At 44.5% G+C, this 12,550-nt stretch overlaps 1 protein-coding gene across 1 annotated transcript in view; it reads left to right on the top strand.

Moving 5' to 3' along the window:
* Nucleotides 1-8,549, top strand: part of HUWE1 (HECT, UBA and WWE domain containing E3 ubiquitin protein ligase 1) — a 164,489-nt gene extending 155,940 nt beyond the window's left edge. Inside the window, exons 74-84 of the mRNA XM_027053498.2 lie at nt 1,092-1,188; nt 1,740-1,895; nt 2,543-2,788; nt 3,089-3,206; nt 4,013-4,153; nt 5,096-5,383; nt 5,499-5,604; nt 6,259-6,376; nt 6,677-6,858; nt 7,147-7,337; nt 7,925-8,549. Of these exons, the coding sequence (XP_026909299.2) occupies nt 1,092-1,188; nt 1,740-1,895; nt 2,543-2,788; nt 3,089-3,206; nt 4,013-4,153; nt 5,096-5,383; nt 5,499-5,604; nt 6,259-6,376; nt 6,677-6,858; nt 7,147-7,337; nt 7,925-8,027 (1,746 nt within the window). The 3' untranslated portion in view covers nt 8,028-8,549. The remainder of the gene's footprint in view (nt 1-1,091; nt 1,189-1,739; nt 1,896-2,542; nt 2,789-3,088; nt 3,207-4,012; nt 4,154-5,095; nt 5,384-5,498; nt 5,605-6,258; nt 6,377-6,676; nt 6,859-7,146; nt 7,338-7,924) is intronic.
* Nucleotides 8,550-12,550: the final 4,001 nt, after the last annotated feature.

The following is a 12,550-nucleotide window of genomic DNA, read 5'->3' as shown; positions in this document are numbered from 1 at the left end:
ATGATTTAAAGCTTGGCCATCATACCCCACTCCCAGCTATCCAGTCAATAGTGGCGCTTTTGCATACTGCATAATGCTAAGTGTCTGAGTTCTGAGGGGCTGTGGAATAAAGATTTTTCAGTCTCCTGGAATAATGCAGATACATCAGAAATCCAGCCCTTGAAATTCTCCCAAGCTTGGTCTACGTCCCACAGCCTCTTCTAGGCTATGGCTGGTCCATCTACCCTGGCCTCTGCTTCTGTTTTCCATACTCTCTTGGTACCTTGGCACCTAGGCACTCAGTCACTTTTAGGAAGAAACCCTGAGGTTTCTAGATAGCCAACTCATTGTTGGGATCCCAGCACAGAGTGGCTGCAGGAAAAGCCTGGCATCATGTATGTATGCTGTGGCACTCTCATTGTTTTCCTGTTCTTGAAACATGCAAGTCACCTTCCCAAGATCCAGGAAATAAAGGTATCCTGAGGCTTGGTTTTTCTTTACGTATAATTACTATTCTACAGTATGATTTCATTGAGCATGCTGGGAACGTCCTAGAATTTGCGGGCTGTGACTCCCAACAAGGGAGAAAGGGAAAACAGCTATTATTATGAAGTACTTTTTTCTGCCCCGTCTTTCCCACACCCGATAGGGTAGATGTTGGCTTTGTGAATAATGCCACCCATCAAAGGCTTTCCCTTATTATTTCCCCTTTTCTGAGCAAACAGAAACAGAGAGCCAAACTTACAGTCTGTTCACTTGAGTTTTATATGTAGATACGCATATATGTAATCTGTCCCCAGAAGAAGTCTTCCAAGTCTGTATCCAGAAGGCTGGTGTCTGACTAGATATAGGTCAAGAGTAGAGTGGAGGCAATGCAGGAATCTAAGGAGCTTTTCGGAAAAGCTTGCTAGCTCAGGGTGGAGGACAGCAAAGGAGGTGGGAAGGCCATTCTTTTGTTCTGGAAAGCCACAGGGTTTTCTGACCAAATATATAGGAAACCTCTTTCCAAACTTAGTATGTGTGAGAATGGGTAGAAACAGCCTCTAGCCTCTCCCTGAGGAAAGCAGAGTTGCATTGCACCCTTTATGTGACTTTGTCTCCCTTTTATCCAGTCGGAGTCAAGCCAGTCAGAGGCCTCTGTCCGGAGGGAGGAGTCACCCATGGATGTGGACCAGCCATCTCCCGGTGCTCAGGATACTCCGTCCATCGGTCAGTACTACTTCCTGTTTCCAGTGCACCAAAAGAGCCAGTCTTCATGAAGTGTCTGCTGGGTCGCCTGCTCTCTACATATATAAGCTCTGTTTTCCAGTTCCACTGAACGCTGGTTTTTGTAAACTTTAATAAGTTTTTACCAACGAAGATCAATATCACCATCTCACGCCCTTATTAGAGATTCGTAGCATACACTACAATTCCTGGAGTTAAGAAACTGTGATGTGATGTTAGATGTGGAGACAGCACGTGTTTCAGTTGTGGCTCCCCCATTTAGTGACTGGTACCTGAAGCAATGCTCTTGGCTTCAGTTTCCTTGAATGTGACTCTTGCAAGTGAGAAACCAAATTTTTTATTGTATTAATTTTATTTAAATTTAAATTTCATCCAGTGTAGGATTAGAGCTTACTTCCAGATGTCACTCAGTATTACTTAGTAGCCGGTGAGCCAGTCTACTTGATCTAATGGCCTGCACGGCTGGTCTGGGAAAAAGCTAAATGGAGGAAATACTTCAAAGGCTTTCTGTCTCTCTTCTGTGTGGCCTGTAGGCTCAGATGGAACCTCACAAGGGGAGAAGGAGAAGGAGGAGAGGCCACCTGAGTTACCCCTGCTCAGTGAGCAGCTGAGCTTGGACGAGCTATGGGACATGCTGGGAGAGTGTCTAAAGGAACTGGAGGAATCCCATGACCAGCATGCGGTGCTAGGTGAGTTGTGGCCTTTGGGCCAAGGTCCCAACCCACTGATCTGCTCTGGGCCCTTTCTGCCAGCTTAACTTTCTTCCTTCCAGATCACCCCCTCACTGTCTCTGAAATGAGAATTCAAAGGAGAATTCAAATTCTGTCACTTTAGTATCAGAAAAAAAAGATTTGCCTTCTTTTTTAGTAGCTGGTACCTTTCACTTTTTAGACCAGGGGAATCTTTATAACTGGTAGCCTATTCCATTTTTTTTTTTTAATTTTTTTTAACGTTTATTTATTTTTGAGACAGAGAGAGACACAGCACAAACAGGGGAGGGTCAGAGAGAGAGGGAGACACAGAATCCGAAACAGGCTCCAGGCTCTGAGCTGTCAGCACAGAGCCCGATGTGGGGCTCGAACTCACGGACCGCGAGATCATGACCTGAGCCGAAGTCGGACACGTAACCAACTGAGCCACCCAGGCGCCCCTCCATTTTTCTTTAGTTTCAAGGAGGCTCAGACTTCTTCCGTGGCTTCATTTTTCTTTGTTACCATTGTATTTCTCCTGCAGGTTTTCAGTATTTCTTCCATACTGTACTTCTGTAATTTGATCATGAAGGAAAAGAGGTTTGTATGTTGAAGTTTCAAAACTTCCCTATCATTCCTACCCCCAGTGCTACAGCCAGCCGTCGAGGCCTTCTTCCTGGTCCATGCCACAGAGCGAGAGAGCAAGCCTCCTGTCCGAGACACCCGTGAGAGCCAGCTGGCACACATCAAGGACGAGCCTCCTCCACTCTCCCCTGCCCCCTTAACCCCAGCCACTCCTTCCTCCCTTGACCCATTCTTCTCCAGGGAGCCCTCGTCTATGCACATCTCCTCAAGCCTGCCCCCTGACACGCAGAAGTTCCTTCGCTTTGCAGGTACAGGGAACTCTTAGGCCTCCAGCGTAGAAGGATTCATTTTTACAGGGTCATTTCATACATTTTATTCTTAGCTGTTTCATGGGGGAGAGGGATGGGACTGAGAGAGGGTGGGGGGGGGGTGGCTGGGTGGGTAGGGGGAGAAAGAGAATGAAGCTAGTGAGGGTAGGGACCGGATCTGGAAGCCCTTTTGTGCCACACTTTTTTCTCTGAAATAAGAAAGTTGCTGGTTGGTTGGCTATCATGTAGTCTTCTGGGAACCAGGACGTGCTGATTCCTGCTGTCCCTTTCTCCCCACAGAGACTCACCGCACTGTGTTAAACCAGATCCTACGGCAGTCCACCACCCACCTCGCTGATGGACCTTTTGCTGTCCTGGTAGACTACATTCGTGTCCTCGACTTTGATGTCAAGCGCAAGTATGTGCCCTGGAGGCTGTGGGGATGGGAACTTTTCAAATGCTATCTTCTCTCCAAGAAAGGAGCCAAAATTCCTCCCGAAGGAGTGTTTTCAGAGAAAGAAGTTTCCATTGGTGGCAGCCCTTGGAAATGGTGCTGGGCGGGAGGGAAGAGATTCATCTGTGTCTCTGACAGTCATTATACCTAAATACTCCCTGGTCTTCTCCATCCTTCCTCAGAGAAGTGCAAAACCTTTATTTAATCACATGACTCCTAAAGTTCCATTCCATCCTTTAGGGTAATACAGGAGGTGCAGGTAGCCATAGTATACTTACAGCATGGCTCAGCAGAAATTCTCTGCCACAGACTCTGTGGGCCTTTATTCGGTGGAGATGGGAAAAATTTAGAGTTGGTAATGAATAACCTGCCTCTCCAAACTACTGGGCACTTCCCCAGGGGAACATGTCGGGAGCAAGGATCAAAGTGTTGGGAGGATGGGAGGACCATCACTGTGGGTCTTCATCCTAATCAAGATCAAGCAAACAGGGGGCGCCTGGGTGGCTCAGTCAGTTGAGCATCTGACTTTGGCTCAGGTCAGGATCTCGTGGTTTGTGAGTTAGAGCCCCGTGTGGGGTCTGTGCTGACAGCTCGGAGCCTGGAGCCTGCTTTGGGTTCTGTGTCTCCCTCTCTCTCTGCCCCTCCCCTGCTCATGCTCTCTTTCTCTTTCTCTTTCACTCTTGAAAATAAATAAACATAAAAAAAAAGATCAAGCAAACAGAAGTTTGCTCTGCCACCCCCAATCCTATTTTCCTTTTCTATCTCCCAAGATATTTCCGCCAAGAGCTAGAACGTTTGGATGAGGGGCTTCGGAAAGAAGACATGGCTGTGCACGTCCGCCGTGATCATGTGTTTGAAGATTCCTATCGTGAACTGCACCGGAAATCCCCTGAAGAAATGAAGAATCGATTGTAAGAGCCCATAAGAGAGAAAAGAGGATGGGAGGGTGGAGCAACTTCCTACATGGTAGTGAAGGCTTACTTAAGCACCAGATGTGCCCAGGAACTGAGGGAGGTGCTGCCCTCCCCAGCAGGAATTCCAAATAGGAACCTGGTATAGATAGTCTCACTGAGCTGTCTTCTGTCTTCTCGGTCTGGTCTCAGAAGACTGGTCTGATGCTGGCTAGGCTGGCCTTTGGGATGAGCTACGCAACAAATCCCAGAGCGAAGAGTCTTTGGCATTTATAAGGATAAACCTGATGGCTTCACAGAGAGCTTTCTCTGTTGTTACATTAGGAATGGGAAGACTGCTGAGCAGATGGTATCCTGGCTTCAGGGAGACCACACTTGCATGAGTGGCTCCTCACCAAATTGGTAATTGTTCACTGGTGATTCTGAAGCCACCTAGAAGAGATCAGCAGTTTAATGCCAGCGAGATGAAAGACCTGTTGGGAGTAGTTTGACGCTCCTGAGCTCAGGAACTTGATTCCTCCTCTCCCTCGTGGCATGGGTTCCCCATCCATGTAATCATATAGGAAGTCAGAGACACTTCTGAGACAGACTGGGCCCTGCTCCTCCACCACCAAATCCTTAACAGATATCAGCCTGATCAGCCCTCTCTGACACCGCTGGATTCCTCCTCTCCCTGCTTTCCCTAAGTGAGGCCCTCATTTAAGCCTCTATACCTTTCCTGTTGATGAACCTTTACTGATAATTCAGGACTTCTTTTCTGTCGATGCATTTTTTTTTGTCCCAGATCCCTACCCTTGGGCTTTCCTGGCACTCTGTATTCACTTCTGTTCTCTGATCCTGTACTCCCCAGCCATTGCTTCACTCACTCACTCGGGTCATACTACATAAATGAATGGATTTGTCCTGGGCTTTCTGCACATCTGTTTCTGGTCTCTTACGCAGGTATATAGTGTTTGAAGGAGAAGAAGGGCAGGATGCTGGAGGGCTCCTACGGGAGTGGTATATGATCATCTCTCGGGAGATGTTTAATCCTATGTATGCCTTGTTCCGTACCTCACCCGGTGACCGGGTCACCTACACCATCAACCCATCTTCCCACTGCAACCCCAACCACCTCAGCTACTTCAAGTTTGTTGGACGCATTGTGGCCAAAGCTGTATATGACAACCGCCTCCTGGAGTGCTATTTTACTCGGTCCTTCTACAAACACATCTTGGGCAAGTCTGTCAGGTGAGGATGTGGCAAAGGATCCACATTCTCTTTTGACAGGTTCTTTTCTTGTGTCCCACCCCCATGCTTCTCTCCTGCACCCTAACCCATGGTGACCCTGATCATGTTTTTCTAGATATACGGATATGGAGAGTGAAGATTACCACTTCTACCAGGGCCTGGTTTATCTGCTGGAAAATGATGTCTCCACACTAGGTTATGACCTCACCTTCAGCACTGAGGTAGGTCAAGAAATTGTCACCACAGCACATTCTAGCTAGTCCAGGAAACCCATTATGGGGCCACCCTTGAACTGGGATTGGATAATCTCTTATGCTTAAGGAAGCATCTCAACTTTTAAGTCCCATGCTCCATTCCCCATCCAGCAATGAGCAGTGCAGTGAGCAGTGGGTATTTATATGAGACATCACAAACAGAAAGACCAGGATTTGTAAAACAATTCAAGTTCCTAGTTTCCTCTTTATTTATATACATATGTATGTATGTATATATGTATTTAAAGCCTCCAATTCCATATGTTTCATTTCCAGAAGTAGTTCATTGTAGAAAAATTGTATAAATAAATATCAAAGTTAGTCTTCCTCCAAATTGTTTTTCATACAGATTGTACCGTATCATATTACACATGTTAATCATGCCTTTTCCCTTTTACCATTGACAATTTCCTTATTTTCAGTCTCTATGTGTTTTGAGGCCAAACCCTTGGCTTTTCTCTATTACAAAGTTATGAGCTCCTGAGAAAAGATACTTTTTTATGACCTTGCTTCATCTCTCTGCCCAGGACATGGCAAAGATTTTACATATTCCCAGGTAGCTATATAAATCCCATCCTGGACCAAGCCTGGTATGAATGATTGGTGTTTTGGGTGTTCCAGGTCCAAGAGTTTGGAGTCTGTGAAGTTCGTGACCTCAAACCTAATGGGGCCAACATCTTGGTAACAGAAGAGAATAAGAAGGAGTATGTACACCTGGTGTGCCAGATGAGAATGACAGGTAGGGGAAATGTCCCTTATACTCCTTGTTGCTCATATGGGAAGAGGTCAGGCCTCACTCATTTCACAGATACTGTTTTTTCTCTTCCCCTATGCCAGCCACAAATCCCAGCCAGAGTCCAAACACCTGACCAAAAAATATTTCCCTTAATTCACCCTATACAGGGGCCCAGAAACAGTGTTAGGTGAGGCAGGTATACCATTCACAATCCTAGTTGCAGCTGGAGCCAGATTGAGGACCTCTGACCTCTAACAGTTGTGTGAGTTTAGATGCCACATGGCTTGTTGGTTCTCTCCCCAGGAGCCATCCGTAAACAGCTGGCAGCTTTCTTAGAAGGCTTCTATGAGATCATTCCAAAGCGCCTCATTTCTATCTTCACTGAGCAGGAGTTAGAGCTACTCATATCAGGACTGCCCACAATTGACATTGATGATTTGAAATCCAACACTGAATACCACAAGTACCAGTCCAACTCTATTCAGGTGAGCTGCTACTGGCATCTTTCTCCTATCCCTAAGCAGTGCTAGTTTGTATGACACCACATAAACCAGTACTCTTTGGGGGCATGAAGGGGGTATAGGTGGCAGCTTACTTACACCTAACTCTTCATCCTTCTAGAATATGTTTTCAGGTGATGTTTTTGCTCATCTTATGAATGGAGGAACTGAAGCCCATTTCATGGAAGGGACTTGCCTAAGATTTCAAATCCTATCCCCCCTCTTTCCAAGAGCTCTCTACCTAACACAGGCTTCTTGTGTCCTTTCCCACAGATCCAGTGGTTCTGGAGAGCATTGCGTTCTTTCGACCAAGCTGACCGTGCCAAGTTCCTCCAGTTTGTCACGGGTACTTCCAAAGTGCCCTTGCAAGGCTTTGCTGCCCTTGAAGGTATGAATGGCATTCAGAAGTTTCAGATCCATCGAGATGACAGGTCCACAGATCGCCTGCCTTCAGCTCACACATGGTAAGAGGAAGGATTTGTTCCCTGTTTTAAGCATTCATGATTGAGCTTGCATATTTGCTGCTTCTAGGCCCCTACCCAAGGGCAGGAACCCAAATCTGGCCCCAGCAATGCTAGACCTTGGGGTAGCTCACAGTTTGGTAGTTTTGTGGAAAAGGTGATGTTTGAGATGAGAAGCTGGCCCAGATTCACAGTAGGTTGGGGAGACATTGCAGGTCAACACTGCCACATGAGAGCACAGTGTACTCCAGGGCTCAGTTGGAACAAGAGGTTGCAGGCAACAGAAGGCTGAATAACTCAGCAGAGGTTGGATCACCAGTGACCCCAAACGCATCCTTGGAGCTTGCACATTAGCCCATAGGCAAGGCTGTGGTGTTTAAGGAGTGACAGGGTCAGATTTACATTTTAGGTGCCTCATGGCCAGTATTGGGGCCAGATTAGAAAAGGGCAGAGCAGGCTAGGATAAGACTGCAAGTCTTCAAGAAGTGAGGAGTAGGTTCCCTTAGGGAGGACATGTCAGTGGGCACCATGGGAACACAGGGATTTGGTTATAATCTTTTGTCACAAACTGATTTTTCTTCTTTCCCTAGTTTTAATCAGCTGGACCTGCCTGCCTATGAGAGCTTTGAGAAGCTCCGCCACATGCTACTATTGGCCATCCAGGAGTGCTCTGAAGGCTTTGGGCTGGCCTAATAAGGCTCTGCCCACCACTGTGGGGTTTTTCTATCATTGTTGGACCTGGGAATGGGGGGAAATGAAAACAAAAAAGAACCCGAAAGAAAATGTCAAAAACCAATAAATGAAATCCATCAACTCACCATGTGTGTGTCCCAGCTTCCCCAGCGCATACCCATTGCCCCTCTCCTGCTCATTTTCTCTCCCTCTCCCTTTTCCTCACCTCCTCCTCCCTGTTCCATGCCGTCCATGATCCCCAGCCCATGTGTTAAAAAGGCATTAGCCTTTGCAGGGACCTGTTTGTCCCAACTGTTTGAACAGTGTGCTCCTCAGATTCTGTGTTCAGAAGGATTTGCTGCATTGAGACTTGAAACCTTTGGATAGGGGAAAAAATTATATATATATATATTTTTTTGTTCTGTTTGCATTTCTTAATTTGTGCTTGGAATGTGTTGATGTGCACAGCTAATGATTCAATGCGAGACAAGATTGGCGTCTGTGTTGTGGAGGTTTCAAATAAAGAGCACTCTTCATAACTCACTTTTCACAATGGAGTTTTTTTCAAACTTAAAAGAAACAACTCTTGAGCACATGCTAGACATCTGGAGAAAAGATGCAAATGGACTCCAGAAAACCATCTCTGCCACCACTACTGGTGCATTTTCCTTCTTCAAAGGCGGTTTCCCAGTTATCAGGAGAGATCAGCAGCCACCAGGAATTGAGGGAAGCATGTTTTTTAGAATGGGACCTGCACTTGAGGGCGGTGATGGTGTTACAGATTGCAGCCAAGGACAAAGCATCACCTTGCTTGAGGGGAACAAACCAGGTTTTAAGAAACATTCTGAGAACTCAACCCAACCAACAGTTCTGTTTGGTGAGCCTTTATAACAGCCTCAAGTCTAGAGCTCAGTTTGAAATTTTGATTTCATTTAATACTTTAGTTTATTTCTAACAAATTTCAATAAGCAAGTAATTTGACTAGCTTTCCAGAAGAACAGTCTTCCCATCCTTTTTAGTTTTGTTTCGTCATCTGCCAGTCTGTTCACAGATCACCCAATAGTCTCTTGTGGTTTTTACTCCATCCAGCAGTTACAGCTGATCGAAGGACTTTGGTTCCAGCCTTCAAAGAAAAAAATAATAAAGGTTTAGTTAGAAAAACAACCCCGAGTAATGCTTGCTTTGTGTGGTTTTTCTCATTTTCTGGAGGTCCTATTTCATAAAGATTTTCCCCTTAAGCTGATCCCCCTTGGCCCTGATGCAAATGGCTGCTAGATATTTTCTCCCTTTTTTAAATTGACACTTAACCTTTGCCTCATCTGGCTGACACCTGAGAAGACAGATGAATTGGCCCTGTCCCTGCTACTGAGATTCTAGTCCAAGGAGAAGGAGACTGAGTAGTTCTGTGACAGATGTAGGAAGGGGTCCCCAGGTTCCCAGAGAAGTACCTGACCTAGCCTGGAAGATCAGGGAAGGCTTTCCATTGTCAGCCACTCGACTTGAATCCCAAGGCTGGGAGTCAAGATTAAGAAGGCGAGATTAATCTAGGTCAAGGCAGTAGGAGTCCAATTGACACAACTTAAGCAAAGGATGGTGGTGGCCTAAGATGAGGCTGGGAGTCCAGCAGGGCTTTGAAATGAAAAGAATAAGCAGAAATATGGTAGAATTGATAAATAAGCTTAAGAACTGATTCTTGGAGCACCTGGGTGGCTCAGTCAGTTTAAGTGTCCGACTTCAGCTCAGGTCATGATCTCACGGTTCTTGAGTTCGAGCCCTGTGCCAGGCTCTGTGCCGATAGCTTGGAGCCTGGAGCTGCTTCGGGTTCTGTGTCTCCCTCTCTCTCTCTCTGCCACACCCCCACTCTCACTCTGTCTCTCAAAAATAAACATTAAAAAAATTTGTTAAAAACTGATTCTTGGAAAAAATCAAAGAATAAACCTCTAACATTTAAATTGGAGAGGTACAAGGTTTGGGAGTTGGGTATGGAGGCTGGGAGTACAGATGGAATAACCCTGAAAAACAAAAACATCTAATTCAGTGGCATACTACAGAAACCTAATGGGACCCCAAGTATGATTTGCTTTTGGGATATGTGTGTGGTGTAATATTTATCACCTCAATGTCAGTCAAATAAAAAAATCCTGTCGATGCAAGGCATTTGCTAAAAATTATTACTGGTAACTTAAAAGTAAAGACAGTACCTTGATGAGGTTGCCTTAGACCAACAGCCAACATCACGCTGGAAGCATAATGTGGCCAGTCACCACTATCAACACTTTACACCAGTTCTAACCAGTTCAATAAAGCAGAAAATGAGGTATAACTGTTGAGAAACTTACAAAGAGAACCACAAGTTGTTAGAACTTAAAATTGACTCCCAACAAGAGGACTACTTAACAATGAACAAAGCATTCACCCGTGTAAACATTTATTGTCCAACACGCATGAGTAGGTAATAAATTCATACAGTGGAATTCTGTGTAGCAGTAAAAATATCCATTGAATTTATCAACATGCACAATCTTGACAAGTATGAGACCTGTTTAAAAGTCACAAAACTACTACATGGCATACATACCAAGAGCGTGAAAAACTACATCTGTATACGTAAAAAGTATGAAAATCCATGCAGAAGTATGACAAAGTACTGCACAGTGTTCAGGATAAGTTATGGGGGACAGGGAGATGCAGTTTGGGACGGATAATTACACAGCCTCAACTATGTTGGTGATGTTTTATTTCTTAGGCTGGGTGGTGCTAGACAACGTGGGTGTTCCTTACAATGCTATCTGTTATAATACTTTATAACATCTGAAATATTTCGTAGTTTTTTGAGATAGACAATTTACTATATTTCACGATGAATTTGAGTTAGGCAGCAGGGGAGTCTGTAACAGGCCTAATTCTACATGAAGGCTAATTAATAGCTGCTTTCTTGATACGATTAAACAAACAGGTCTCTTTTTGCCCCCTAGTAATTCCCACTGATCTGCCTGTGCATTATGATTACCATGGGTTGTTTCCTTATTAAAATAGTCCTCTTTTAATTATAGGGTGACCATGTACTTTGTCATCCAAAGTTAGACAATTTTAAGAATAAAAAGGATGCTATCAATAATTATGCTGGGCCACAGGCGCAAACCAGATAAACTGGAACATATGGTTCTATGTTTAGGATGTGTATCTGCCTTGGCTGGGGAGAGAATTATTACCCATAATAAACATAAAATATTATTGAGCACTTACCATGTGCTGACAATACTGAGAAGGCCGTGCTTTCCAAAAACTTACTGAAGGGAAGGAGGCAGGTGTTAGGAAAGTACAGGGGGCAGTGGGCACACAGAGACTTAACAGGCAGGGGTAGCAAGATTAAACATTTTCTCAAGTACAAGCAATAACCAGAGAACATAACAAGAAATAGATTATCTTCACAATGATAACAAAATACCCAAGAATAACCTTAAGAAGGAGTGTTTAGGACTCATGAAAAAAAAATGGCAAAACTCACAAGCATAAAAAAGCAAATGAAGACTATCAATTTACATAAAAATGCAAGTATAGCTGGCTTTGAGACTTTGGGGGACAAACTGACATGCTAAGCAAGATGGGAGTTGAAATAGACCTGGCAGAATGGATTCAGCCATGAATATTCAGCATGCTGTGGGCTGTAAAAAAAAAAAAAGAAGAAGAAGAAGTGCCAAGAGCCAGTTACAGAGGAATAGCTTTGTCAAGGTTAGGAAACTTGCCTAAGTATTGGGAAGGTAAAAGATAAAATTTTGCCTTTTAGTTTTGTTGTTTGTTTCCTTCACTGTGCAGAAGCTTTTTATCTTGATGAGGTCCCAATAGTTCAGGTTTGCTTTTGTTTCCCTTGCCTTCAGTGACATGGCTAGTAAGAAGTTGCCATGGCCAAGGTCAAAGAGGTTGCTGCCCGTGTTCTCTGGGATTCTGACATCCAAAGACCAAACAACTCAGGTAAGAAATGGGAAAAAGACATGATAGACACTTCCAAAGAAGACATCCAGATGGCTAACAGACACATGAAAAGATGCTCAACATCACTCATAATCAGGGAAATACAAATCAAACCCACAGTGAGAAACCACCTCAATGGTTAACATTAACAAGAAACAACAGGTGTTGGCAAGGATGCAGAGAAAGAGGAACCTTCTTGCACTGTTGGTGGGAATGCAAACTGGTGCAGCCACTCTGGAGAAGAGTATGGAGGTTCCTCAAGAAACTAAAAATAGAACTACCCTATGACCCAGCAATTATACTATTAGGTATTTACCCAAAGGATACAAAAATACATATTCAAAGGGGTAGATGCACCCCGAAGTTTATAGCAGCATTATCAACAATAGCCAAAACTATGGAGAGAGCCCAAATGTCCATCGATTGATGAATGGATAAAGAAGATGGGGTGTGTGTGTGTGTGTACATATATATATACATATACATACATATAATGGAATATTAGCCATCAAAAAGAATGAAATCTTGCCATTTGCAATGACATGGATGGAGCTAGAATGTGTTATGCTAAA

The sequence above is a fragment of the Acinonyx jubatus genome, chromosome X (assembly GCF_027475565.1).
Source record: "Acinonyx jubatus isolate Ajub_Pintada_27869175 chromosome X, VMU_Ajub_asm_v1.0, whole genome shotgun sequence".
NCBI classification, from domain to species: Eukaryota; Metazoa; Chordata; class Mammalia; order Carnivora; family Felidae; genus Acinonyx; species Acinonyx jubatus.
This window is presented reverse-complemented; position numbering and strand designations above follow the sequence as displayed.